Here is a 27,453-nt window from a genome sequence, read left to right on the forward strand (position 1 = left end):
TGGGAACCTGCAGTATTGTGTTGTTGTGACATTGATCATTCAGTTGCAGTTATTTCAAACATCATGGTTTATTCACTAATGTTTGCTCTAGTTCTTATATATATATATATATATATATATATATATATATATATATATATATATATATATATATATATATATATTTTTATTTATTTATATTTTTATATATATATATATATATATATATATATATATATATATATATATATATATATATATATCACTATTAATGAAGACAGAAGCAGCACTAATGTCCTCCAGGCTCTGCCCAAGAGAAAATCAGCTCCAAGTGAAAAAGACTAATAAAATACTCTCTCTTTAATTTTACCAGCGGCTTATAAAGAAATATGTAATAAAGTACTTTTTTCCTCACTTCTTCTGTAAAACTGAAGTCACCTTTCTTGGCATTTTGAGAGTTAAAATATCAATCTTAGATACATACAAAAAGACTTTAAGCAATAAAAACAAGTTTATATTATGGGTAGCAACATGTAAAATAAAATCACAACTCTGCAGAGAAGACGGAAAATACAGAATTTGCATAGCAGATTAGAATACAACTGAGAAAGAACTGCGTTTTTTGGTACAATATTTTGTCGTCACGTAGCTTTTGATGTATGTACAGCGTAAAATCCGTTTCAGTTCCTTTCGTGCCAATCCATAAAAGCAGAAATGGATTTAGTCACTATAATGCTTGCAAAGGAAATGCCCAAGCATCTCATTTGCTTCTCGTCGCGCTATTACAGGCGAGACGTGTCATATCAAAGTTTGAGTAGGAGTCTCTTACAGGAAAACTAGTAGATACTGTTTCGAAAGTGCCATCTTGCTACATTTGATCAGCTGATTCCATGGTCTGTTCGTGAAAGTTTAACACCAACATGTTGAACATCCCGATAGCTTTCAGATACTGTGAGTTTTGGTCACATCACATTCTCTCGTACACACGCAAACACACACATACACACAAAAGGGGACCTGAACTGAGCAGGTATGGGTGAAGAAGAGGTAAAAAAAAAAAAAAAAAATCACTCTAGAGGTTTAATCAATGTTCCACATTCCAGCAGCGGGTAAAGCTTTGAAATGAACAAGCACCATTTGGAAAAGGCCTCCGAAATCCTCCATTTTGGTAGAGTGAGTTTAAAACTACATTCAGACTGGCAAAAAGTCTCAGTGGCTGAAATGTTCGTTTTGGGTTTTGCTTTCTTGTCTTTCTGACAAGCCGTTTCAAGGCAAAAAGCAGCCCTCGGTAGCAGCCTTACTGGAGGCATCTCCATTTGAAGGGGAGGCCATTCCTCAACTCCCGTGTTTGTAACGAGTCCCAAGGGTGTGTTCACAAGTCCTCACCGCCTCTGGTGTGCGTAGACTGGGTATGCTAACGTGACATTCAAAGAGTCATTGTGCTGAACCAGGGATGTGTGCTGGTAGTGCAAGACCAGTTCTTTTAGAGAGCTGTAAAGGTTGTAGGGCTCAGCGAAGCCATATCCTGTTGGTGTCTTGTTGATGACGCAGTGCTTGACCTCACCATCCACACTGTGAAAAGACAAAGAGATGGTTTTAGTCATCATTGCCTTTTGCAATTTCCCATTTCAACATGCACTCTCAGAGTCTTAGCTTAGTAGTCAATGAATTGCAAAGAATGTCAGAATGTCAACAGATGTCAGTAATAACAACCAATATATGAACTCTCCAATAATTAGGTAAAAAAAAAAAAAAAAAAAAGCCTCAACATCAAACAAGCACAAAAAAGGTGATACATACACAACACTGCAGGCGTAACATCCAGGTTTGCTGCTGTCCCTGACCAGGAATGTTCCATCTCTCTTGCCCCGCAGAAGGGCCTCGGCCTGGTTGCGGTTAATGTTACCCAGCTTCCAGGCGCGTTCATCATGGTGTGGCAAATCCTCATCGTCATCCACCATTGAGTACTGACTGTAGTAAAGAAGTGAAGAGTTCAATTTTGAAACCAGGAAGACTTTAATATCAAACAGCTATAATGTGATAAGAATACTCACTCGTCCTGGTTTTCGTTTTTGATTCCCAACCATTCGTTGAGTTTCTTCTGTCTGACCCCTTTCTGTGTCAACCACCTGTGTAGCAACAGAAATCATTATGTTGCTCTCCATGTAGTCGTTTCTGAATGCAAGATTGTGTCCTGTGTGTTATATTTGAAGTGCTGAAACTATAGATGAGCTACTTACATGAGGTACTGATCCCTGGTCTTTCTGAGCTGGATGAGATCAGGCTTAATGCTGTTCATCCGCTTATCAATCTCTCTGTAGTCCGCCGCCTGCTTCTTCAGATCTTCCTCGAGACGTCGTTTGCTGTCCACAATTTCACTGATGCGCGATTTTAACTTCTCATAGTTGACCATGATCCTGCAATGAAACATTGCAGAGATGTTGCATTAAACTTCTGAAATGTTCTCCAAAAGACTATTTTAGAGGTTTTCAGCTTCAGGACTCACCTTTGGATTTCCTTCTCGTTGCCTTCTCTTCTAAACTTCTCAATATATTCTTTGCTGTATCGTTCTTGCGTCTGGCACTGCTCTTCAAATATTTTTATGGTTTCATTAAAAGCTTCAATAGCAGTCCTTTTCATTTGTATTTCCTAGTGAGCAGACAAAAACCATGTCAGAATGTAAGCACTTTATCGAGCTCGGAGTCAAGTAATCAAATATATTTAGGTAGAGCAAACCTGTGATGTTCTAGTGTATTCCTCATAGAGTCGGTCATACTCTTTGTTCTTTTCTTGGAACTGCTGGTGGTATTCGTGCAACTTTTTCCCAACAGCTTCAATGTTATCCTCCTTTACCACTTGATCCTATAAATAAATAAAAAAACATATCCAATAAAATGTTTCTGTTATTAACAAAATGATCCAGAGTAAAGTTCTACAGGAGGACACTCCATATTCCATTACCTGTTGGTGCTTAGATACAGGATACAGTAGTTTCACATCTAGTTTGGGGTTGTACTGGGCGAGAGACTCGTGCCGATAGTGGTTGATCAACTCAACCACAGAGTTGAAAGTCAGGGGGTCTGAGAAGCCGTACTTGCCATCCCGGTGGAAGATTTTGATTAGCTTGTTGTTGCCTCCCTTCCTGTATGGTCAGTGAAAATAAGAATTTAGAGCAATCCTTAAAGTTGGCAACATCAAGGCAAGCACCCTAAATAAAAAGGAATTCAGACACACACTTGGGTTTACAAAGGAGAATGTACCTCAGTGTGAGCGTGTAATCCCCATGCATTTTAGTGGAGGCATCTCGAACCAAAAAAGTACCATCAGCAGTGTCCCTAAGCTTTTCGTTGACCTCCTCCCTGCAACAGAAAGAGGTTCAAACTTTTAAAAGACGCAAAATTAATAATAATAATAATAATAATAATAATAATAAAAAAAAAGCATGCTTCTGACCAAACACTAGGTTTGATGAGTACTTGCCTGGAGATGTCCCCCCAGTACCATTCAGCGTCTTGCAGAGCCATGTTGTTGTTCATACCGTTGTTAGTGACAGACGTTGGTTTCGGTGGCTTGGGAGGTAGTGCTGTAAAGAGAAAAGAGAGAAACTGATTAAGAACTTAACTGCTGATGAACTAGCAGCACTCAAGGTCATTTACATTTAAACATGTGCAGACATGCCCAAATCTATGCGTCCTGTGTTTTCAATATGAAATAACAGTCCAACCTAAGAATGCTAATCTTATGAAGAAAAATGAAAACCCTCAAAACATCCTTTGGCTGTCAAGTAAGCGATGCAGGTTTCCTTCCAATGCGACAGTCGTGTTTTAAAAGCATGCAACGGGTACTGCAGTTTCCCAGATTTCTTGCCTCCTCCCCTCCCAGTGTCTTCCATTTCATTAAATGCAGCTGAGTACATGCCTCTTGAGCGCTCAGCAGGGAGTCGCATTCTTGACTCAGGGAGAATGCATTTCATTGCCCCTTCCAAAAAACCTAATTTCATCACCATTTCCTGATCTGGTCAGCATTATACCACATAATCTATTCGTGAGATGCACCGATCACACAGATGAGTCATGGAGATACAAAACAGGGAATCATTTGGATTTTAAATCAGTTATTTGAAGCATCCTTTCACTTTTACAACAACTGTTTCTGAACAGAATTAACACTGTTTCTAGAAGCAATGACATTGGACAGCAGGCATATACCCACTAATGGGTTTTTCAAAGCAATGCATTGTGCACAATCATGCAAGAATCCTCAACCATTGAGAACATGTTGCTTTGCTGGATAGAGGCAGAGAATGCATCTGATTGGCTGCTGGGCCGTGTGACGGGAAGCAGCGGGGGCAGTGCAGTCTCCGTGGAGCATGAGGCAGAGCTGAAGCGGTGGGCTATTTTTATCTTCCAACCAACCACCCCCCCACCCCCCCCACACACCACACACCATCTCATGCACACTCACTGTCTCTTCTTTTGTTCACTTCAGTCACTATCATCGCTAAGCATTTTCTGCCTAGTGCAATCACAGGGTATAAAACTCGCAGACAAAGATATTAAATCAGATACAAGAATCTAACCAACAGATCATCCCATGCTTTGTGGTACCTCCATTAAAACATACACAATATTCCACACAACGACTAATGTATCTGTTACCATAAGAACACATCAATGGCAAAACGTTAAACCCATTTTGAGACCAACAAATGCATCTAAGACCAAAGACAGAGCTGTCACCCATCAAATTTAGACTTGACCCATGAATGACATGTTTGTAATGCACCAACTTCAACAGTTACCTGGCGCGTCTATTTCTATGTAAAACAGGAGGTCTGATCCAGATCCTGATCCAGTGTCAAGTCGTGGACTCTCTAAATCCGCCATGCCTAATGATGTGTTGCATATCTGGAAGGATACGCATGCAGTTTCTTTGCAAACCTCCTTTGAATGTATACTATAAATCCAGGTTCTTCTCACTCATCCGTTTGAGACCAATTTTTGAAAAGCCTTGGAGAGTGGGGTCAGTGAAAGCCATTACATCACTTACCCCAGCCAATGGTGCTGCAGGACTGTTGCTGGCCACTCCTGCCTCATCACCTGCCTCTATTTCTTCCAAGTCCTAAGTGCAATGATGTCATTGCAACAGTGCTTTGTCCGTTCAAAAGTCGACAATGAAAAGTGCATCAAAAGAAAGATGTATCTGCTCTAATTTGTGTGATCCAGCGATATCCTTTATTTGTGCGGAAAGTGTTCTCAAAGCCGTTTTGATGCTGCCAAACAGAGGGAGTTATATCACAGACAAGGTGCACTGCAGCACAGCGTCTTTCGAATGAGAAAAAGAACTGAAGCTTTACGGTCTGTCTCTGTCACCCCCTCCCTTCCTGTATCTGTGATGCAGCTTTGCTAAGCCCCGCCTCACTGAGCATAAGCGATCAGCACGGCCTCTCTGCTGGTAGGCAGACAAAATCGCTGCTGCAACGGCACGTAGGCAGTCCCTACGTCAAAGACAAGGCCAGGTCAGGAGGCAGGCACGGCTTGCAAATACTTCTTATAATCCCCACATGCGACTCACAGAGGACTGTAGGAGGGTAGCGATCAGCTATACATGCTTGAGAGGGTACCTGAAATAGCCACATTTCTCAGTAGGGTTAAAATGGTCACAGGAACGTGGGCTATTGTCATGCTTGGCACTCTAATGACAGGTCAGAAAGGCACTTCAGCTGGGGTGCTTAACAGTCATGCAGTAGGTCAAGTGTAACTGACTGCCACTGGGACATCAAAGAAGTGTGTAAAAAATAAGGAAGTGTGTAAAAAATAAATTAAAGCCTCAATTTTGAATTTTAGTGGACTAAAGAAATTCTATACCCTAACTTTTATTGGAGCCGATGAATAATGCAACGCATTCACCTCGCATGCTCAGACATGCCGGTGTCAGTCAAACAGGTTAACCCACTTTTCGTAACAGGTCGCACTTGGAGTGCTAGTCTTGATGCACACAAGTATCAAGTAAACATTCGTAGAGAAGAGTAGCACTGATATTCAAGCCTGTCAGAGCTTTAGTGGAAGAGCTAGAACAGGACACAAAATAGGACCTTCTAAAAGAACCACTATCACGCGCTATGAAAAACCGGGTAACTCACCTAAGTGATGACATGCTGCTTTACTTTGATACATTTTCAGTCTACCTAACTGCTTTTGATAAAAGTAACCCAATCATTACACCAAACTTCCTGAGACACCAAAACCACACACTTACATTGCAAGTTGTGCATGTTCAGCAGAAGTCAAGCAGCCTTTCGTCAAGTCTGTCCGGTAAGCATTACTCGTGATTCTTGGTAAATCCAAAAAGATGGTATTCTTGTGGTCTTGAAAAATGTTCCCACTTGACTGGTGCAGGAGTCTCAAAATCACTGTAGCAGTCTGAAGAAATCCAGCAAAATCCGAGTTGGGAAAGAAAAGAGTTGGTGCGACAGGTTGCGTCCGGAGAACTAAAGAAGGTCTGAGAGGGGTGGAGAATGGCGCCTGCTCCGGGACGGCTGGGTAAATGATTGCTGGGGTCGCAGTGCTGCTAGCCGACTCTCTCTCTCTCTCTCTCTCTCTCTCTGCTCACTCACTCTCCCTGGCTCCAAGGGTTCAGTCTCATGATTAACTCGCTCAGGTTCAAATATTTGCTGAGCTGTGCACCCTTATGTTTTGGGAGGGGAATGTGGCACAGGCAGGAGGGGGCCAGGGGGTGGAGTAAAGTCCTCGGAAGTGATCGTTGAAAGTGTGTGTTAGAATGCATGCAAGACAGAACAGCCGCCGCTGCAAGCTAACAAGAGAGCTCTGTGGAGCAGACCGCATTTCAAGCCAGCCCAATTCCAAGTGGGCCTTTTGCCACCTGCTTAAATTAGCCACCTAGTAACTAGGAACATGTGCACACACGCATCCACACGCTCATATTAACACACACATCAACAGCTACACACCGCCACATGTGCAGAAATCAAGTATGGGCAGGTCGGTAAGGCAACAAGAAACAGTAAAAGGTGGCACTTGTGTGACCCATGTTTGTGTAAAAGCTTGTACAGGAAGAAACTGAGCTGCCCGAGCAGTACGGAGGCAAGTGTGCTTTTGAGTCTGGACTCGTCTCGCCCAACCCAGCCTCCTGCAGGTGCAAATTACTGACAGCTGAGTTTGCTCCATGCCAGGGTAAGGTATAAATAGGCCCTAACAGGTAATAAAACATTTAAACGGTCACACAGCCAGACTTGGGAGAAAGATAGACGGATAAAGACAGGGAGAGAAGCAGGGAGAGAGACTTTACTAGTGCTATAAAACCCCAACTAGACAACTGGTCTGTGTTCAGGGCAGCGTGCGTACACACACAAGTCAGACACAGCAGAATGTCTATGTGGTCTGTCCCATCTCTAAATGAACCTGACCCACAAAAGCAAGGGAGTGGAACACAGATTTCGACTAGAGCACTCCCAGCCATTAAACATTGATATCATAGTATCAGCTGAAGAGAAAAGGCTACTTCATTAAGAGTTTAAAAATATCAATGCTGTCTTCCCCTTTGTTGTAAAACACATCTACCTTTTTTGTACACCTCTTTTCAATACATTTTAGCCATTCTTTGGAGTAGTGTAAACATTTTGATCTGTTGTAAAAGTGTGAACATCAGTTGGAGCTGTGGCTAGCACTTACCAGTAAGCCAAGGTGTCTCATACGGCAAACCCAGGTGTAAGCCCATTACACAAATTTAAATTCCAGGTACCTTTCCCTATCTTCTCCCCATTGTTGCTATTCACTCCAATACATCATTAAATGTGCATGTGTGACAATGGTGCTTATTTGGACAAAACTGGTTTGAATCCAGATAGTCATCACTATCCCATTGCCTACACTGTATGCAAAGCTTTAGAGAAATGTTTCTCAACCCTTTTGACTCTATGACCTGGCATTATTCAAATAAGACATCAGTTTAATGTTGTACTTTTGTGTTTTTTTTTCCTCCAGCATTAATTAGGATTCTTAAGAAAACTAAATTTAAATAATTTAAAAGGTTGGTTGAGAACTGGTTGAGAACCATTGTCTTAAAGTGGTTTGTTATCATCGTTATAGTGTATTTACCTGGAGCTGCCTGACTGTCACTCCATTCGCTGGTCACCAAGACTTCAACTATCCTGATGTGTGCCTCTGGGCTGGGCTCACAACTGGGAAAGGAAAAAGAAACATCAGTTTTTTTGCTAGCAGGCTAGCTGGCAACAACATGATTCATTAGCATATGTGTCGGGATGTACCTGGTGGGCTGATGTCTGAAGAGTGCCGGACTGAAGATCTCAGCGAGGGCACGAGCACTGAGCAGGTTAGCTGCTGAGGCTTGGCATACACGAGAGAAGTGGCGCAGCAAACTCTGCAGGGTCAGCCAGTACTGCGGGGGAAGTGCAGAAGAGCTGGCCACCAGCCGCAGGTGATGTGCGCATTCGTCTGCACCCTGCACTTCTGAAGAGAAAGACAGACAGACAGAAGAGTGTAAAGCAAGGGCTTTCTAACACCCACCAACAAACACTGAAAGTGGCGTCATGTGATATATATATTTAAAGTGAGCTAAACATACCAATAATCAGTGAGGCCATATGCAAAAAAGTGTGGAAAATTGCACTCTGTGTGCAACTAACCGCACAAGATCTTAAGCGAGACATTGACAGAGTGAGTAAGGTACTCTGAGAGATGATTGGTTAACAGCGCTGATGTAGCAGATAAGTTTTCAGGTTTGCTTTAGGTCTATTAACCACAGATATCCTGTTTCCAGCCACGTGACTTAACACTACCCAAAAGAGAAGTACAAAGCAAGAAAAAAAAAAAAAGAGCACTGTTCTCTCTCAAATTGGATACATGCTAGTTTACACAGCCAAAAGTTTGTTCTGCATATGTACAGAATGTTCAGTCACACAGCGAGGGCAGATAAATTAAACGGCCAATACAACACCTGGAATACTTTTCGCAGTTGAATTGGCTGGGGTTAGTAGACACAAAATCAGATAAGTGTTGGAACATGTGTACTCATAAAAGTATGCGCTGTGATGATTCAACCACACAATCTTAACAGATGAGCCTGGTCTGCTGCTTTTAGAAGGTCACGAGACTGTGACACCTTGCGTTACTTAAGTACCATTGTAAGAGGCTCACCATCTGGCTAACAAAAATCTTGAGAACAATAGCACCACCCTGTGGCTCTTATAATGAAATGAGATCAATGAAAAATTATCTGAATTTTCCAGGCATCATTTGGTTTTAATGCCCTTAAGTTTGGTATAAAGGACCATAGGATAACTAAATTAGACAACTAAACAAAAAAAAAGTTATTCAGTTGAATTGAATTTGTCTGTTGGGTAGGCTGTGCCGGTCAGCGTGAGCATCGCTCTGCCACGGTGTTATTCCAAACACATTTTTTGTGTATGTGAATGCTGTTTTAAGTGGATATTGGGACACAAGATAAGTACAAAGACTTCTTTACATAATAAGCAATACTTTAGTAGTTAGTGGTTATAGTAATAACAGTTTAATAACGATTCATTCATGGAAACAATTCATGTCGAATGAGATGTGCGTGAGCCCACTGTAGGGTTCAGTTTCAGTTTCAGTATAAATAATATTGTTATAGGCTTGGAATTTAAAATAAATGTTGTTTGTAAAATGCGACACACACCACTGCAAATTATCTGTGTTCTTTTTCTCTCTCAACAACGCAAGTTTGACCTGCTGCGACTTACAGGTGTGACTTATTTTCCGGAAAATACAGCTGTATTATTAAAAAAACATTTAGGACCAATAAAACAAGCACATTATGTTCATTACTCCCACCCGCATTAACTTTGGTCACTGTTATAATTATGACGGGGTCCTTGGAATTTTTTCTCCCCTGTAAGGGATCCTAGGCTCCAAAAAGTTTGAGAACCTCTTACTAAGATGATCACTGAGTGAACAGATAAAAAAAAAAAAAAAAAAGAAAGAAAAAAACATAAGAAACAGCATTTCATGTCAGTTTAAACAGTTTAGGAGCAAACTGAGAATGGGAAACTCATCCTGGTGTAAATCCAATGATTCACATGGCAGTACTAACGTGGATTAATACTATGTCATAGAAATCCCATGAGAGTTTTAAGGCTGTTGACCTAATGTTTATGTGCCGTAATCCTATGGAAACTCACCTTGAGCGATGCGCATCATCTCAGTGTAAATCATAGGGGGGATGACAGGCTGAGGTAGATCTTGAAGATACCTCCTCAGACCATCACACAACATCTGAAGGTCCATCTGCTCAAGATCCACCAAGGCAGGGTCTGATTCATAGAACACACACATCAGTGAGACAGGAAGGAATGAAGCTAGCACCGTATGCTAATCAGCCACAAAGAGACAAACAATAAATCTTTTCGATCAAATAATTTTTTCATGTGATAACCGATTTCGACAGACGTTCGGTTTCTTCATTGAAAGTGGTGCTCAATGTTACAATGCTAGGTTGTTCTGGGTGGTTGTTGATATGTGGTTTCTATTTCTACAAAATTATACTCGTGTTCAAGGACAAGCATTAAGCTGGTTTAGATCATACTTATCTGACCGCTACCATTTTGTCTATTTGAATGGAGAAAAATCGATCATAACTTCAGTAAACTATGGAGTGCCGCAGGGATCTGTGTTGGGCCCTCTATTATTCTCAATATATATGATGCCACTTGGAAATATTATAAGGAAACATGGAATTAGTTTCCATTGTTATGCTGATGACACTCAAATATATATTTCATCACGGCCGGATGAAAATGCTAAATTATCCAAATTGACAGTGTGTGTTAAAGATATAAAAGATTGGATGACGCGTAATTTTCTTTTATTAAATCCAGACAAGACAGAGGTACTACTTATCGGTTCAAAAAACCGCCCATAGAACCTCTCACAATCCAACTTTGACATCGTAGGATGTCCTGTTACTTTATCCTCTACAGTAAAAGACCTGGCTGTTATACTCAATTGTAACCTGTCTTTTGAAAATCATATTTCATATGTTACAAAAACAGCCTTTTTCCACCTTAGAAACATTGCTAAGCTATGTAATATGCTATCAGTTTCTGATGCAGAAAAGTTAGTTCATACATTCATGACCTCGAGACTAGATTACTGTAATGCTTTATTAGCTGGTTGTCCTGCATCCTCAATAAACAAGCTACAGTTAGTCCAAAATGCAGCCGCTAGAGTTCTTACTAGATCAAGAAAATATGATCATATAACACCGATTTTATCATCACTGCATTGGTTACCTATAAAGTTCCGTATTAATTACAAGGTATTGCTACTGACTTATAAAGCCCTAAACGGCTTAGCTCCAGTCTATTTAACGGATCTTCTATCGCCCTATAATCCATTGCGCTCTTTAAGATCAATAAATTCGAGGCTTTTGGTCATACCTAGGATATCCAGATCAACCAAAGGAGGGAGAGCATTTTCACATTTGGCTCCGAAACTCTGGAATAGTCTTCCTGATACTGTTCGTTGCTCGGACTCGCTCTCCCAGTTTAAAACTAGATTAAAGACGCATCTTTTCGGCCAGGCATTCATATAATATTTTTAATCTTACAGGTCAAACTACAATCCGGCCTCTAGTTCATAAATGCCAGAGGAGAACTGGCCCCCGACTGAGCCTGGGTTCTCCCAAGGTTTTTTTTTTCTCCATTAGGTCACCTGATGGAGTTTTAGGACACCATTAGGTCACTTGATGGAGTTTTTTCGGTTCCTTGCCACTGTTGCCTTTGGCTTGCTCAGATGGGGATATTTTGGGGATATTTAATTTTATTTTATCAATCAATAAATTCTACTAGAAACAAACCTTGTTGTATTATTTTATTTTAATTTAATACTGTGAAGCTGCTTTGATACAATCTGTATTGTGAAACGCGCTATACAAATATACTTGATTTGATTCTAAAATAATTCTGAATGGCTGAGAAATTGTGTGAGACGAGATGTCATTTTTAATACTTTGGGTTGGAGCGTTTGGAAAATTAGTACAATAGGAATATCCAGGCAATGCTGGATAAGGTTGTGATTTTGTTGCATTTCGCACTTTGTTGCATTAGCATGGACAGAACAGTTAACAGTGGCTACAGCTAATGGAATGTGTCACTTACCATTATCAAAGCATTGTCTGACATCCAGTCCTCCTCCAGCAGTGAAATTTCTATAGAGAGTAGGGTTGTCTAGACCTGTACAGAATTTATATGCGAGTTAATACAGGAGCACAAAAAATAAATAAGTAATAATTACGACAAAAAAAATATGCGGAATGGATTCACCTTTCCTTTCGATGGCCTCAAGGAGCTTGAGCAGCATGAGCGGTGCCATCTCTGGAGGAGTAAACTGCTCCGTCAGGTCTAACAGAGTGCTTGAGCCTAAAGGAGAGAAAGTTAAACAATCATACCAAAAAGCCGCCAGGTACCTTTGAACAACTCTACTAGCTTTTCATTAAGCACCAAACACCATAATTTCAAAGCCTCCAAGGAAAACAAGAACTTTAAAGCATGACCCACAGTCACAGGACGCTTAGATCAATAGTCATCTTCATGTATTTATGTGGTGCAGCAAGGAGCACGTTTGGACGGCACATCTAAGTGTGTTTAAGGCTGGTGCTGACCGGTAGGATATGATTAAGTATGCAGTGGAGGTGGACGAGAAGGATAAAGTAAACAGACTGTAATATGCAGCCTCTGGTGTTGGGTAGAGGGTTACTGAGATCTACAAGTCCAGGTGTGAGCATGAAAGGGCTGCGGGACTGGCGTGAGCTTTATTTGGATTCGGTGCACAGCATTTTAAAAGGCTTGGATTTCTAAAAGGCTTGACTGTTAGCAGCGTCCGAGGCCACAGATCCAAACACAGCATATTATGAATGGATTCCCTTTACAGAGTTTTTTTTTAATAGAGGTATCAAGAGGATCTTTACAGTTTGCAGAGTTTCTTAGAATGAATGACTCAAATTAAAAGCTTGGAGGCTGCCTAAATGGAAAAAACAACCACACATGAGGAAATGGGTGTTTAAGCCATTAGAAATAATAGTCTTGTTTAGTCCAAAGGATCTGGGACTTTTTTTCTTCTTCTTTTGCTAGCCTGGGAGATAAGTAAAAAAAGTTATATTGCTCATATCACACCCCTTCTCTTGAACTCAACTTTGAAAGGCAACAGCCATCTGGAGTCCATTACTGGCAAAGCGACATCGAGCATAAGGAGTTATTCATTTTCTGAGAACTGCTGAACTCGAGGCAGGGGGAGTGAACGACAGATTCCTCATATAGAAATTTAGAGAGTAGTACCACTTTGGTACGCCGCACTGAGCACCTAACCTTGTGCCCAGACGGACACCTTATCCAGCCTGCTACTTCTTAGAATCCAGATTCAAAGCGCTGGGCTAATTTTACATTAGCTCAAAATGTTCTGGTCAAAAGTGACAAATATGGTTCTGGAATATAACAGATTCTTCACATTTACCATATAAGTTTGGTGAATTAGCTTAAGTCACTATGCTCTCTTGCAGTTGAGACTGGCTTAGTTTAAGTCACACTATGGTGGTCTAATTACAAAACAATTAAACAATTACATCATAAGTCATAATGCACACCCCATTTCATCATAGAACTGAATATTCCAAGAGTCTTGTGTTTATTTACATGCATTGGATGGGCATTTCCACAGAGGGTGCGAGGCTGGAAGGGGAGGGGGGGATTAAGTTGCTTCTAAGTAACTCAGGGTGACTTGATAGCACTGGCCTTCCAATGGGGCTAGATTGAATGACATTCAGGATTGATGGTAGTGGAATTGTTCAAATGTTTTGGTTCAAGGTTCCACTATGTCCCTGAGACACCGTCTCTAGGATCTTGAGTAAATAAAGAAGAACTAGACTAACTTCCTAGGTGTACGACCATGCAAAATATACCGCAATGGAAAGTTGCTTAAAGGTCTAGATCTTAAAGTCTTAAAGTTAAAAGAGCCCATCCTAAAGTTTTACCCAGAGTCTGTTCTTCATTTTAAGTCAGGCTAAGTAAACACTCTCCTTAAAAAGCTGTGTGACTGTCCATGCTAAGTATTAGCAAGCAACACTAACAACTGGGCAGTTCAGCAAGAGTGTCGTGATCTCACACAATATTATACTCGCGCCACGCTCATCAACCCACTGTGAGTAGCAATAGTGGTAACTTAGTGAGTGTTATTGTGAACAATGCTCTAGAAAGATCCACAAGAAAACACCTTCTGTTTCCAACTACTACCCTTAATTTATCCAAGCTGTGCAGTTCAGATCACACAAACTAGGCAATGGAAACGATTAAAGATGCATTCATGGTCAAGCTCAAGTGCAGTAAGACTTTACGGGTAAAGAGTAAACATTAACTATTTGAGCATGAAAAAAAAGCTTAAAAAGCCTCTAGTTCTCTGCAAGAAAATTAAACAAACAGAAAACAGGCCAAAAAAATAAAAAGCTCAGATTCAGACAGCCAATCGGTGACTGCAGATTTTGGTTGCCACAGCAACTCTTGGAAGAGGAAGAGAGGGTCCATGTGCAAGTCTGAACATGCGTAAGGTCTGAAATGTGTTGGTCCTGTTTTTTTGTATGCCATAGGATGCAAGGAAAGGGACCACAGGTTAAGGAGGGAAAAGCAGCTGTCTGGGTTTTGTGGAACAATCTCAGCATGTCTGAACCACAGAGCAAGATCAGAGGAGTTGGCATATGGTGCTAAAGATAGTTTCCTCAGCAGTTCATTTTAGGGGTCTACTTGTGTATCTAGCATATCCATCACTGACTAGTTCTACTTTGAAATGTCATTCTAGCAAACCACTAAGTGATCACATTTCCCCCAGAAATCAATAAAGGACTTTTTTTATTTATTTTTAAAGTGGTTAAACCTGCTTTTGAGAAACAAGTTTAACTGCTATCAATCGTCAAGGTGTAGCAGAAATCAGTGTTTCCATTAGAGTCATCAGCTGCTCAGGTTACTGTGAATATTTGTACCATGTATGTTACATGTACTACATGTAATTTTTCCTCTTGGTAGCTTGACAGATGGTCCCTTCAAACTTAAAAAAAGAAAGAGCAGATTCTTTAAAATGTTGGTGTTCCAAAATAATAATAATAATAATAATAATAATTTTCAACAGTTTCATTTTAGTGAACTATCCCTTTAAAACTGTAAAAAGTAAATTGCAATTAAAGGGGTGGTTGATTATGATTTCACTTTTTTAACTTTAGTTAGTGTGTAATGTTGCTGTTTGAGCATAAACAACATCTGCAAAGTTACGAAGCTCAAAGTTCAAAGCAAAGGGGGATATTTTCTTTTAAAGAAATTGCTTTTTAAGGACTACAACACATGGCTGGTAGGGACTACACGACACTCCTCCAGGGTTAGTAACATCACCAACCCTAGAATTTACATAAACCCCGCCCCCTGAACACGATTTAAAGATTGTCATGACAGAATATGCTAATCAATGCCTAAAATATAACTACACATAACCTACATAAATTCAACAACTAACCATTCAGAAATGTCCTGTTGCTTCCTCATGTTGTCACTTCTTCTTGAGTCTCTCCATCATTGTCTGACTCCGGTTTCAACATAAAAGGCTGAAAGTTTTATTTTCAGTGCATGTCTGTGTGAGGTAAAATGACACAAACTGTTGTAGCTCCGCCCCCTGTGCCAGGAGCAGCAGCTCATTTGCATTTAAAGGGACAGACACAAAAACTGTGCGTTTTTGCTCACCCTCAAAAAGTGACAATTTTAACATACTATAAAAAATATCTGTGGGGTATTTTGAGCTAAAACTTCACATACACTGGGGACATCAAAGACTTATTTTACATATCGTGAAAAGGGCATTATACCACCCCTTCAAAACAAAAACTTTATTGATTCCTAAATGTAAATTCGAGGGACTTGGAGCATTAACTTTTTCCCTGCCCGCGTTTTAAATGTTGCCATCCACAGCCAGCATTTTTGACCATTTTCACAACTTCATGGTCCCCAGAATATTTTGTTGTATGAATATTTGAACATGCAATATATGACATTCTGAAGTGTATGAATGCGTGTATTCTGACTGTGAATTGAATGCAGACAGAAGCGTTTAGCTTCACTGGAGATGCATGATCGACATGCTTCAAACCCCTGATTTCAAACTATGCTGCACTATATTCAGTTGCCCACTATGTCATATTCATGTCATTTTCACTGTGCTGTAAGTCAAAATTAGTGTTACCTGCTTTAGTGTTATGCCTAATAGCGTCCCAGTACAGTGTAACAGTAAAAACAAGCGTTGTTGCAAATGACAGAAATTTCCATCAATCACGGGGAAAGGGTTAAATAAGTTCATGTCTCCTATAAATCATGTTTATGCAATCAGTTGTATACATTAAATCTTCAGTAACATGCAAAGAAATAGGCTACCAAAACTTATTCAAATAGCCTAAATGAGGAAAATTCTGAGTTGCCCCCTATTGGTTACAAAAATATACTGTAACACCTCAAATCAAAAGAAAAAAGAGGTTTTCAAACAACTCACATTTCAACAGCGACTGTGACACTGAAGACAAAAGGCACTGCTTTAGTGCTGATGGTTTGAAACATCTACTGTATTGGCAATTTGACATTTTACAGTAATGAAACTAGGCCTGTCACGATTATGAAATTTGGCTGACGATTAATTGTCTAAAAAATAATTGCGGTTATGCCGATTAATTGTCAGTTTTAGGGCTTTGGCGATTAATTGTCTGTGTTAGGGCTTTGGCGATTATGCCGATTAATTGTCTGTTTTAGGGCTTTGTGCTTCATTCATTAAATAATTGTGATGAATTTAATCCTTTGTAAGTTATCATTTTGCAGTGTAAGATTACAGTTAACACCTTTAAATATTAAATAAATATATTCAATAGCTATGACAATTTGTTTATTAAGCTTAGTGAGTGTATAAATCAGCAGCAAAAAGTAATTTTTGAAAACATCTGCACAGTAATTTAATAAAATCTAAACATGTTAATAAAAACAAATGTGCACAAACCATGATAATATGATACGCTTCAAAACAGCGGAACAAAGCGCGTATGCGCATCGCGGGTGCAGAATGATGTGCTTAATGCAACATGGAGTCACAGTGCGCAGCGCTGCACAAGTGCGCATTTAAAAGTTCACGGCACAAAGCGAAGAAATGTCGAGGGCACAAATCCTAGTGTATATCAGTCCAACAGTTTATTGATCATTTGTTTCTTCACAGTTTTAAACTCCAGTTATTGTGCGTCTGATGCCAATTCATAGTCCTTGTGCTGTGTAGGCACATAGCGAGTGAGTCATTTAGAAACAGCAAAAAAAAGTCATTTTATGCAAATCCACAGCCCTTTATCTACAGATCAAGCATTATAACGTCAATGTCACATTGGAGAAAGTTTTACCGTGTATCCTGTCGTAACCGGACGACGCGCGCTGTTTGAATGCTGAATGGAATGATTGACAGCTGCAGACGAGTTTGTGAACTTTAATTTAACAATGTAAATATACTACTGTCCCTCACATTAAGCTATGGAATGGCTTCAGATGACTTTGAATATATTGCTGGAAAACATAATTAGTGCTTGTCTATTTATTTTGGTCCATGACTCCCCCTTGTGCCGTAGGCCTATAAAAGAGCGCAATAATCGCGGTTGTCTGAAACAATCGCGGTTAGATCAAATAATCGCGATCAGACGGTTATTTAATTATCGCGACAGGCCTAAATGAAACTGAAACATTCAATGTAAAAGAAGAGGGAGAGAGTCTTCCCCAGGGCAGTGTGTGAAAATGCTTGATTCTCAGACAGCACACACCAAACAATTACAGCACACATGACATAGCGGAGGCTACTAATCCAGGGTTACATAGAGAAATAACGCAGTGACACAGATGGTTTAGATTTTCTATCTTCATGCCCTGAAAAACAGCATGAAGATCTTACATAAAGAAAACGGGCTCTACATGTATGTTTTTCCATTTGCTTTAAGAGCTGCGTTTATGGTTTAGTTTGCATGCATGGTTTACTTGCTCAGTGTTTGTTCAATGATGGCAAATCAATATTATATCAGTCAACACAACACACACCTGCTGCTGCCAAAAGGGATGGGCGTCTTCGGTCCCAGGGCCACTGTCCTGCAGAGTTTAGCTACCTGTAGCTTTCTTTTTATCCTGAGGACATTGATTACAAACACACCTGAACAAGCTAATCAATGCCTTCAGGAATACTAGAACGCTTCAGGCAGGACCACAATTGCCAATCCCTGATCTAGGAGCTGTCCACACTGGATGCAACAAAGTGACCGCTGAAAATAATTTGTCTGTGTCAGAAGTAGCGCAGGCATATGGAGTATGTCAGAAATAGAATGGACTGTGTAGACACAGTGTTATGCTACATAATAGTTGTATAATTTGGATCAGTTCTGTAAAACATTGTGATGTCCAATTTGTAAACAAATCAAACTTTAAATTTGTAATGCTTTAAAATCATCCATAACCAATCTACTCGCAAAGTGTTTAATCATTGTGCTGTAAGGGAGGACTTTGCTTTTGAGAAAGTATAAAGTGTGTAATACGTCTGAGAGAGTTATAACCAACACAAATTTTTCTTAAAAAAATCTAAAAAGAAAGTCACAAGACGCAAGACACAACTTTCCTTAAACATACTGTACATTTGAACCTAATAACTCTAGAAATTTTGATATACGAGTATACAGATATGTCAACTACCCACTAAAAACCACATATTTAAAATAAAATAAAAATAATAATATAAAAAAAAGACAAAATACCATGTCTGACTTCTAGGAAAATCCAAGCAATGACAAATTATTTCCCCCCATTTCAACAAACAATCCAAAGAAACAGAATTAAAGTTGGACTGACTAAAAAAAAAAAAAAAAAAAAAAAAAAAAAAACGTTACGTCTGATATGTTCTCTCCCACTTCTGGTATTTAGTTTGTAACTTAGGCTATACAAACACTTCCATGTCTCCTCACATAACCAATACACACATGACACTAAATGGGGGATAGGGGCAGTACCAAAACTCTGTGCATATTTCAGTTCTGCTTTTTTTTTTTTTTTTCTGCTCTTGCTCCACCTCTTGCAATGTGTTGCTAATCCGCCCAGCAGACATGCTTGTCCTTCAGTAAGACGATTTGCCAATTCAGCCCTGTCTCTCTGGAGGCGAACATTAATGAAGACCACATGTACACACTCTCACGCACATCTCAATAAACACCAGCTTTCACCACGGTACCACCTCCAGATCACGTCAACTCTACTGAAGTCCAGTCCTTGCAGTTTGACAAAGGTTTTTTTTTCAGGTTTGGCTCCACCTCAATTTCAATGCACTTTTGACCCAGAGTCTTCAACAGATATTATCTCTTGTGACTTATGCAATGCAGCACTTAATCCTACAGAAAGAATTATCTGGGCTCAAAGAACGTCAATTTAAAACAGTGGATGTTTAATGGCTGCTCCATACTCTGGAAAACATAGTGAACTGGATCAGCATTCTTTTCGCTAGAGCACTTTTCCGCTCCCTACTGCACTAGCATGGCGATTGTACCATTTCGTCATGATGCTAAATACAGCGACCGGGAACAGGCTGTTCAAGCTAAGCCACAGGAACGTGCACCATTACGCTCACGGCCACAAACCAGTTCTGCCCCGGTTATAACCACCACGATCTAATGAGCACCTTTACCCTGCATGGGGATGAAGTCTTTAACAGGGCAATAAACCTGGCTGGGCTTTGTCTATCATTTGTTGTCCACCGATGGAGTATATAATGGAGTGTGAGTGTATTCAACGGCTAACCAAAATTGGAAAATAAAAGACTGGAAAAAATGATGCCTGGTCTGATGATTGGTGACTTTGAAGACTTTTATTACATTCAATGTAAACGGCGAATGACAATGTATAATGTATAAGGTAACAAGTTCTTGCCAATTAAAGCTTGTGCAGCCTGTCTGTAAGACTCTTCTGGAAATGAGTGCAACAGCACAAAGATACTGTGAATAAATTCAAAATGTTAAGTTTTTATATTTATTTATTTATCCATCACTTCTGTGCTTCATTATAGTCTGTGTAAATACATCATAACATCAGAAGTTGCAGCTTGGATTTTGCTGATACTGATTTCATTTGATAGTGTCTTATTATTCTAACTGAACTAGTCAAAATAAAGAATTTGACAAGAAAGAAGACATTTAATAAGGTTAGGAAAAATATGTATATGTATATAGGTACTTTGGCAGATATATTGGCTTACTGCTTGGTTGGGGAAAACTGCACATTCTTTACAAAACCCAGCAACAACTCTCTCTCAGAGAGCTGCTCCATGCAGCAGATGTTCCACCGAGTGCTGAAGAGGCCCCTCAAAAAGGAGAAAAGCACATTATCTCAAACACCAGCAATGCCTTCCCCCAACCAGGTCACACTTTCAGTTAACTGCCACAGCTCTCCCTGGCAGTTTTCACGCGCACTCTCTCGGATAACTTTTGTTGTTTGAAACATTTTTATGGTTGATTCATTTGTTATGTCCTGCATTTAGTGCTGGTTTCAATTTCGTGTGTAAACGCCTCCATACCGATGCATAGCTAAAAAAAATTCCAGCACCTATTCAACGGCCATGAAGAGCGATATGTAGTGTGTAGGAATGCACCAATCATATATCCAGTATCGGTATTGGCTCCGATTCTGCATTTTTTTCTGAATCCGGTATCAGTCAGACAGGAATGATCCAAATCCAATACTGTGCGTATTCATGGTACTGTTAAGCTCCACAAAAGGCAAAAAGGCATTATAAAGCACCATACATGTTTTTGAAATCTGCATGTTCTGCGTATCTGTGGATGAGAACCTCAGAGTTTCGTCTACTACACACATATACTGAAGCATGTGTGATGCTCATGGTTTTTTTTTAGCATCTGTCATCTCATTATGAGGACACTCCACATGAACTTCATCTCCAGAGTTGCTCTGAGAGTTCACTTTATAAACATTTTGCCATTGCATTCAAGAAAATCTAAATCACATAATACATTACTAAAAGGTTTATAAAATTATAACACATATATATTACCATTGCTCAGTAGAATGTACAATTGATTAAAAAAATAAAAAATTTGGTCATACTGCCCAGCACTACCAATTTGATCGAAATAAATTCTCACTGCATTACATGGACCTAGCAACAACCACAAGAGACCTGCATCTCAGATTGAGATAAAGATAAAATAGCAGATAAGCATATAGCTTCTCTAAATTTAATGCACAGACTGCATTCACCCCTGCAAACTGCATACTAAAAGACTGCCATATCTCACAAAGTACAGGAATGTGGGTCTTGCATGGACTTGTGGTTGGATGAAAACTGGTTAGTCCATACAAGGTTTGATCACATCATCTACTTTAATAGGCCATGGAAATTGGCAACAGAATCCTGAACTCCAGAATACCGAAACAAAGAACATTTAGTGGCTTTACTGAATGTTTTATCTCTAAAGCAGGCAAATACTGAATGATCAGCCCCACATTTTGAACATATTCCTTGGTTATTCTGTCTAAAAGATCCCTAAATCTAAGTGATGTATACTTAGAAGAAAGGTTTAAATTTTAAGGATTTTCAAATGTAAACCGCTTAATTGCTAAAGAAAAGCACGCCAACTAAAGCACCACTACTAAAAATAATCAAACCTAAATGAAAAATATTAGAATAACTTATCACTGGTTGGTTGTTGGATGACTTGACGACTTTCATGACCATTGTGGCCATCATTTATTTAGCCATTTTGTGTCTGTTCATATTTTTTGTTATTGTATTATACTATATTGATAATTGAAAAAAACATTCAACCGTTATTAAGTAGGCTATGTTGGAAAGAATTCATAAACAGTGTATGTTTACCAGCTCAACTCATTCTCCATGCAATAAAACAGAACAGTGTCAGATAAAGAGGAACTCTAATTTCCATAGTACAGAAGAAGTTAAAGCCATAAAAGATCTCATTCCTTGTTTGGAGTCACGCAGAGAAAGACAACTTGGAACCGAAGTGAAGGAAAAACTGAGCAATACAATTTGTGGACCCAGAATGCAGTTGAAAGCTTTACCAAGAATGAGTAAACAATAAAACAAGAATTGCGCACAAAGCTGGGCTGGGCACATATGGATCCTCTCACTCTAGACTAGAGGCCCACAGAAAGGAGTATGTTAGAGTAAAAAAAAAAAAAAAAAGCCTGGGAGCCAAAACGGACAGAAATTCCACATCTGCTGTTCTCTTAAGTGAGTCTCAGCTGCTGAGAGAGAGAGAGAGACAGAGAGAGGTCCCATGCTAAACACTCCCCCTCAATCTCCTCAATCAGGTCTGACCCCAGAAGAATAATCCAAAAATTCAAAGAGGAAGATGGAGAAATGAGAGAGAACGAGAAAAATCTGGAAGACCCTTCAGTGGCGGCTAATAAATCTGAGGCATCTGAGGCAATGAGAAGTGCCTTAAATATACAATGCATTCACGCTGATCTCAGTAATGCCATTTAACAGTATTGTTGGTACACTGTAAAAAAAAAAACACCACCACCACATTAATTACAGTAAAAACTATTTCATTAACTGAAATAATGTATTTATACTAAGTTACTAAAATCTTACCTTTACAGTATACAGACTAACATTATGAATCAAAGTTAAGGTAAGTAAAATAAGGCAAGTACTCATAGTAGGTGACACTGTTTTTTCACTTCTAATACTATAAAGCTGCTTGCTTTAAAGAAATCTATTGCATGAAGTGCTATAAATAAAACATGTATGTGACTTGACTGTGTGACGAATTACAGAGCTTGTGCAAACATATCCATAATCCATATAGCTATGATCAGATGCTTTCTTAACTGCTGTTTTTTTCATCGAAAGGTTCTAAGAAGGGTAAGGAACGGTTAAAGTTATATTTCCAGTTGAGCTTGGTTCGGCACGGCACAATTACAAATAGTTCTCTGCCTGGAATTCTCCTGTGCAAGTAGAATAATAAAATGAACACTAAAGAGGAAGAGCCAATTGCTGAATTGGTGAAAATCTGTGAGATTCATCTTTAAGACATTCCAGATGTTTCTTATGCTGTGAGTCTCTGCTTCAGGCACCACACAGAAATTGTATTTACGGTGTACAGGAAAATGTCACACTGGAAAGCACTTTTTTGGCTATTAAATTCTTCTTTCATTTTTCATTTTAATGTTTAAAATAATTTTCTAAATGAGCTCAGCTAGCTCTGGAGATTCCTCAGGAATAACATTTATGTCATATAATGACACATAATACCACACACACAATGCCACATAATACCTCAAGCATCACTATCGAGAATGAGGGGCATTTTCTGGCATTTCACTTCTCTCTGCACTGATTCTTTACGCAACAGTTACACAAATAGGCTAAGAGGATTCAAGAGAAAAAAAACACGGTAGTCATTTCAAATGAGGAAGAGAAACCAGAGATTTTCTAGCAAGGCCAAAATAATCTTCCTACAGTGTAAAAAGGCATCAGATGTCAATTATCTATGTCCTATGTAGATTAGAAAAATAAATCACTGCTAAGTCAAAAGTGTTGAGTTTGAGAGCTGGAATTTTTTGTGGTTTTAGTGGTGGATTGGGTTTGAGTCCTGGTTCTAGCGTGTGAGCAGCATAATGCCATGAGCTCTGGCGGTTTTCCAGATCTGCTTCTGGTTCACATTCCTCAAAACTGCAATCTCCAAGTCTCAACCCCTGTCCAGTGTAAGCGCATGCTCTCCCTTCCCTTAACATGGACACAAATCAGAATAGTCATTCAGAAAAAAAGAGGCCATAGAGTCAATTTAGCCACAGTTATGCAGCTTAAGCAATCTTGATTCTTGACCACCAGGAAAAAGTTAGCTGAGTTAAAAAAAAAAAGAGATATCAAAGATAAAAAAAGGTAGTGTTTTTATGCATCACACCACAAAGGACGAGGAAGTAGCACACAAGTTGATTTTGAGTGCCGTATCTCACTTATGATCTATGTTTCACAACCTGACAACATGAAGAACACATGTCTAGTTTAGTTGTCACCATGACAACTGAGTTTGTCTTTCTGGTTTTTCTTAAGAACCTAAGGCAAACAAGCCTCAAAAGCTATAGTGTGAAAGTGCCCTAAGAATCTGTATTGTATCATTCACAATAAATACATCAAGCTTTTTTTAGACACTAGAAAAGAAATGACAACAAATGGCACAAAAAGACAGCATAGAGCAAAACTACAAATTAAGAGAGCTGGGTGATTTTAAAGGAGCCGTAGGGGGCTCTACGCACTCATACTGTGGCTGTGTGAAAGATGCAGCAATGCCAGACAATTACAAACTACTGTGTGCAGGCCTCCATCCAAATCTGGGCTTCCTGCCATGTTTGCAATTATGAAACATAGCCCAGTGCAAACCTTAAACAGCCTTAAATATTCAGGCGACATTTGTGTGCTGCAGCTATAAATCCAATCTCTTGATGAAATGGTGGTGTAAAATCTGGTCGCTAGTTACGAAAATGGAACAAGTGGTGAGTGGGTATTTTGAGAGAGGCACGTGGGTTTGGCATCAGCATGAATGGATCTAGTTAAGTGGAAAAAGGGGTCATTAAAATTATGCACCAACCAAGCTAAAATGGTTGACAATTTTTTATACTGCAAATACATGAAGATCTGCTTTGTGACCACTGGTTAAGGTCAACTCTGGTGACCAAATATTAATCAAAAGGTTAACTATTGAGAAACTATCTAAGCAGCAGCTCAAAATGGTAGAAAAATCTGAGGATTTAAGACACAAATACTTTGAATTCTAAAGCTAATTTGCATCATATGCAAGGCATGTTTGAGTCCAGTTAGCAATACTTCCAGATCCCTGGATGTGGCAAAAAGGCTGACAATATAATTCAGGGGAATTTTTTTAGCTTACTCACTTTGCTCAGAGTCCGAGTCTGGCCTTGCAGTGCCCGGAGCCACAGGTAGAGGCCTTGGGGGCCTTGGTTTGGGAGTTGGTGGAGAAATCTTTTTCTTGCCGATGAACTCCACGTACGTACCAGGAAAGTCCCCCTTTTCTTGAGTGGTTTCATTAAAGCCAGGCAGCCATCCGATTTCTTCTGGTCTCTCCTCTATGCCCTCAACGTAGCCAACTGCAAGCAGTGCACCCTTGTTGACTGTAAGAATGTCCCCTACATGCAGGTTAATATCCTCCTCCCTTTCTTTCTTGTAGTCATACAGCGCTCTGTACTGATATCCTTCTGCACTCATTTTGATGGTAAAGTTTTGGTGTCACAAAAATGATAATGACTGCTCACAAAGGTTCTTTAAACCAATATTTTTATGAGGCAACAGTCAAAGAAAACAAGGTTTTATCCAAAGACTTTACACCTTTATTATCATTATCATCCACACTGGATAGTCTGTCTGGACAGTCTGTCTGGACAAGTGGATTATGTGAAACTAATAGTCCAATGATTGGGTGCACCTTCAAGGTGCTTCTTACAGACTCTTCCCATCTGTGAGAGGCCTGTTCCTCTGGATCTCACAGAGTAACTCAAACCTGCAACACAGAAGAGAAGCCATTTTATACAAGCCACACAAAAAGCATTTCAAAAAGCAACTCAACTTCCATGGTGAAAAAACTAGAATATCTACTCTTGTTACACATTATTTGACAGAATATAAACATATACGTTAATATAACAGTAATACCAAAAGGAACAAAAAAAAGTGTTCCTTTTTTTTTTTTTTTTTTTGGTAGTAGCTTAATAGCATAAACAGAAATAGGTTATACATGTTCTGCAAGTGAATACCTTTTATCCAAGTAACGTTAGAACTAAACTAGCAAAATATTGAGATTATTTATGGCGTGATCCTTTGTTCTTCTGTCTTCTAACGAGAAATTTATTTTAAAATGTTAAGCAAAGTATAACGTTACCTATATTAACTAAGAAAGCGTCAAATGGAAATAAACACTTTTTGAAAATGTGCAAATAAATTAACAAATGGCGCAAAAGAAACTCCAAAGAGTCAAAATGCTGACAGAGGAAAACTCTCCTTTGAGTTTCACGTGACAGTACAATTATTAATCGGCGCAACATTAAGAACGAACGAACATGAATAACTTAGCCAAACATAAACTGAATAAATTCAAACATCAATTAAAGTGTAAGTTTATAGAATTAAAATGTAATAGTAATACTAAAACCACAATCAAATCAGTTAAAAAAGCACACACAGCAGATCCATCAAAATCGAACTGACTGTTATTCAGAATGACGACTCAATGCATTAAGCGTTGATAGAAGACGCATAAATGTAAATAGATTTATATTAAATTTGCATGTTCGGGGTTAGCTTATTGGCTAATGTTAGCCTTAAATAATATAACGGATTATTATTAGTGAACCATATAAATGTATACGCACAATAACATTAGAAATATTACAACTTAATTTACGATGCTAAAAGCACAGCTGTAGAAAATAAACCGCCAGTGTCAAGTTGTGAAGTAACGTTAACGTAAGTGGAGAGTCAGTAGCTGCTAATAGAATTCATTTTGGACACGCTGTACTGGAACAATCGACACAGTAAAGCGATCCTGCCAAACATCCCATAATCTCAACAATACAATACACACCCATCCTAAACACATTGTATACTTCATAAAACAAGCATACCTACCGAGCAATGGTTAAAAAAGAGAGAAACTGAAGTATATCTGCGAACTTTAGTAAGTTGTAAGGGGCCCGTTCATGAAAACCAGGGCCGAGAAAATCTCCTTCGCTTCCCGTAACTCCAGTTTAAGCAGCTCTCCAACAAATCCACCCACCACAACCGCTAAAAAACACTCCACATACGACGCTTCTCCGGGGAAGTAACATACAGTGCTGGGGTTAGTTTCAACCCGCCAATTGAGCTCTTTTTTTTTTTTTTTTTTTAATTCTTTAACTCAATGATTGAGCTCGTTTCCCGACAGTAAAGCCGACTCCGCCCGAGTCACCACACACTGAATCCCCTCAATGGCAGAAACACCGAACGCAAACCACGCCCTCTGCGCTGCGTCAGCGCCAGTCCCCCTTCACGCCCCGCCCCTCTAGTTAGTTGTGCTTGCGAAGCAAAGCATTACTGTCTATCTTCTTCTTCTGGACAAAACTTCGGCGCGTAATGAATGAGGCGTCAAATCGTACGAAGTTCGCCTGTCGGGCGAAAATGTCTCATAGACATTGGCACGAACGTTGACGGGTCATAGCTCTGAGCGAGGATTTCGTAGAAACATATGGGTTACCACATTTGAAGAGGCTGGAAGGCTCGATAAGAACATACCTCGCAATGGGGTATAAGTTGTACCCCTGGGTGGGCAAGTGGTGCCCGAAATTGCCCC

The 27,453-nt window shown here is 39.5% G+C and overlaps 1 protein-coding gene across 6 annotated transcripts; it reads right to left on the reverse strand.

Moving 5' to 3' along the window:
- Window positions 1-471: 471 nt before the first annotated feature.
- pik3r1 (phosphoinositide-3-kinase, regulatory subunit 1 (alpha)) lies at window positions 472-27,093 on the reverse strand. 6 transcript variants are annotated; one of them, XM_084114995.1, is made up of 16 exons: window positions 26,754-27,093; window positions 25,007-25,629; window positions 12,320-12,415; window positions 12,155-12,229; window positions 10,178-10,309; window positions 8,267-8,468; window positions 8,097-8,179; window positions 3,460-3,562; window positions 3,240-3,338; window positions 2,941-3,121; window positions 2,716-2,841; window positions 2,486-2,628; window positions 2,220-2,396; window positions 2,034-2,108; window positions 1,780-1,950; window positions 472-1,551 (listed from the first exon to the last, which is right to left on the reverse strand). In XM_084114995.1, the coding sequence occupies exons 2-16, from the start codon at window positions 25,335-25,337 to the stop codon at window positions 1,362-1,364; spliced, it is 2,184 nt and encodes a 727-aa protein (XP_083971121.1). In that variant the 5' UTR covers window positions 25,338-25,629; window positions 26,754-27,093; the 3' UTR covers window positions 472-1,361. The 6 variants fall into 6 exon arrangements, with proteins under 6 accessions (XP_083971121.1, XP_083971122.1, XP_083971124.1 ...); XM_084114996.1 differs by having other exon boundaries at window positions 3,240-3,334; window positions 3,456-3,562; XM_084114998.1 differs by lacking the exons at window positions 8,097-8,179; window positions 8,267-8,468; window positions 10,178-10,309; ... (2 more) ...; window positions 25,007-25,629; window positions 26,754-27,093 and adding an exon at window positions 6,238-6,661.
- Window positions 27,094-27,453: the final 360 nt, after the last annotated feature.

This window comes from Abramis brama (genome assembly GCF_963993115.1).
Source record: "Abramis brama genome assembly, chromosome: 5".
Classification (NCBI taxonomy): Eukaryota; Metazoa; Chordata; class Actinopteri; order Cypriniformes; family Leuciscidae; genus Abramis; species Abramis brama.

Bases quoted from the DNA above. Each gene is read 5' to 3' on its own strand.
- pik3r1 (XM_084114995.1), bottom strand. From the start codon at position 25,337: ATGAGTGCAGAAGGATATCAGTACAGAGCGCTGTATGACTACAAGAAA. The intron at 3,563-8,096 runs GTAAATACACTA...TTCTCTTTACAG, and splicing joins TGACAGTCAGGCAGCTCCAG to CACTACCTCCCAAGCCACCG. The intron at 2,842-2,940 runs GTAATGGAATAT...ATTTATTTATAG, and splicing joins CTGTATCTAAGCACCAACAG to GATCAAGTGGTAAAGGAGGA.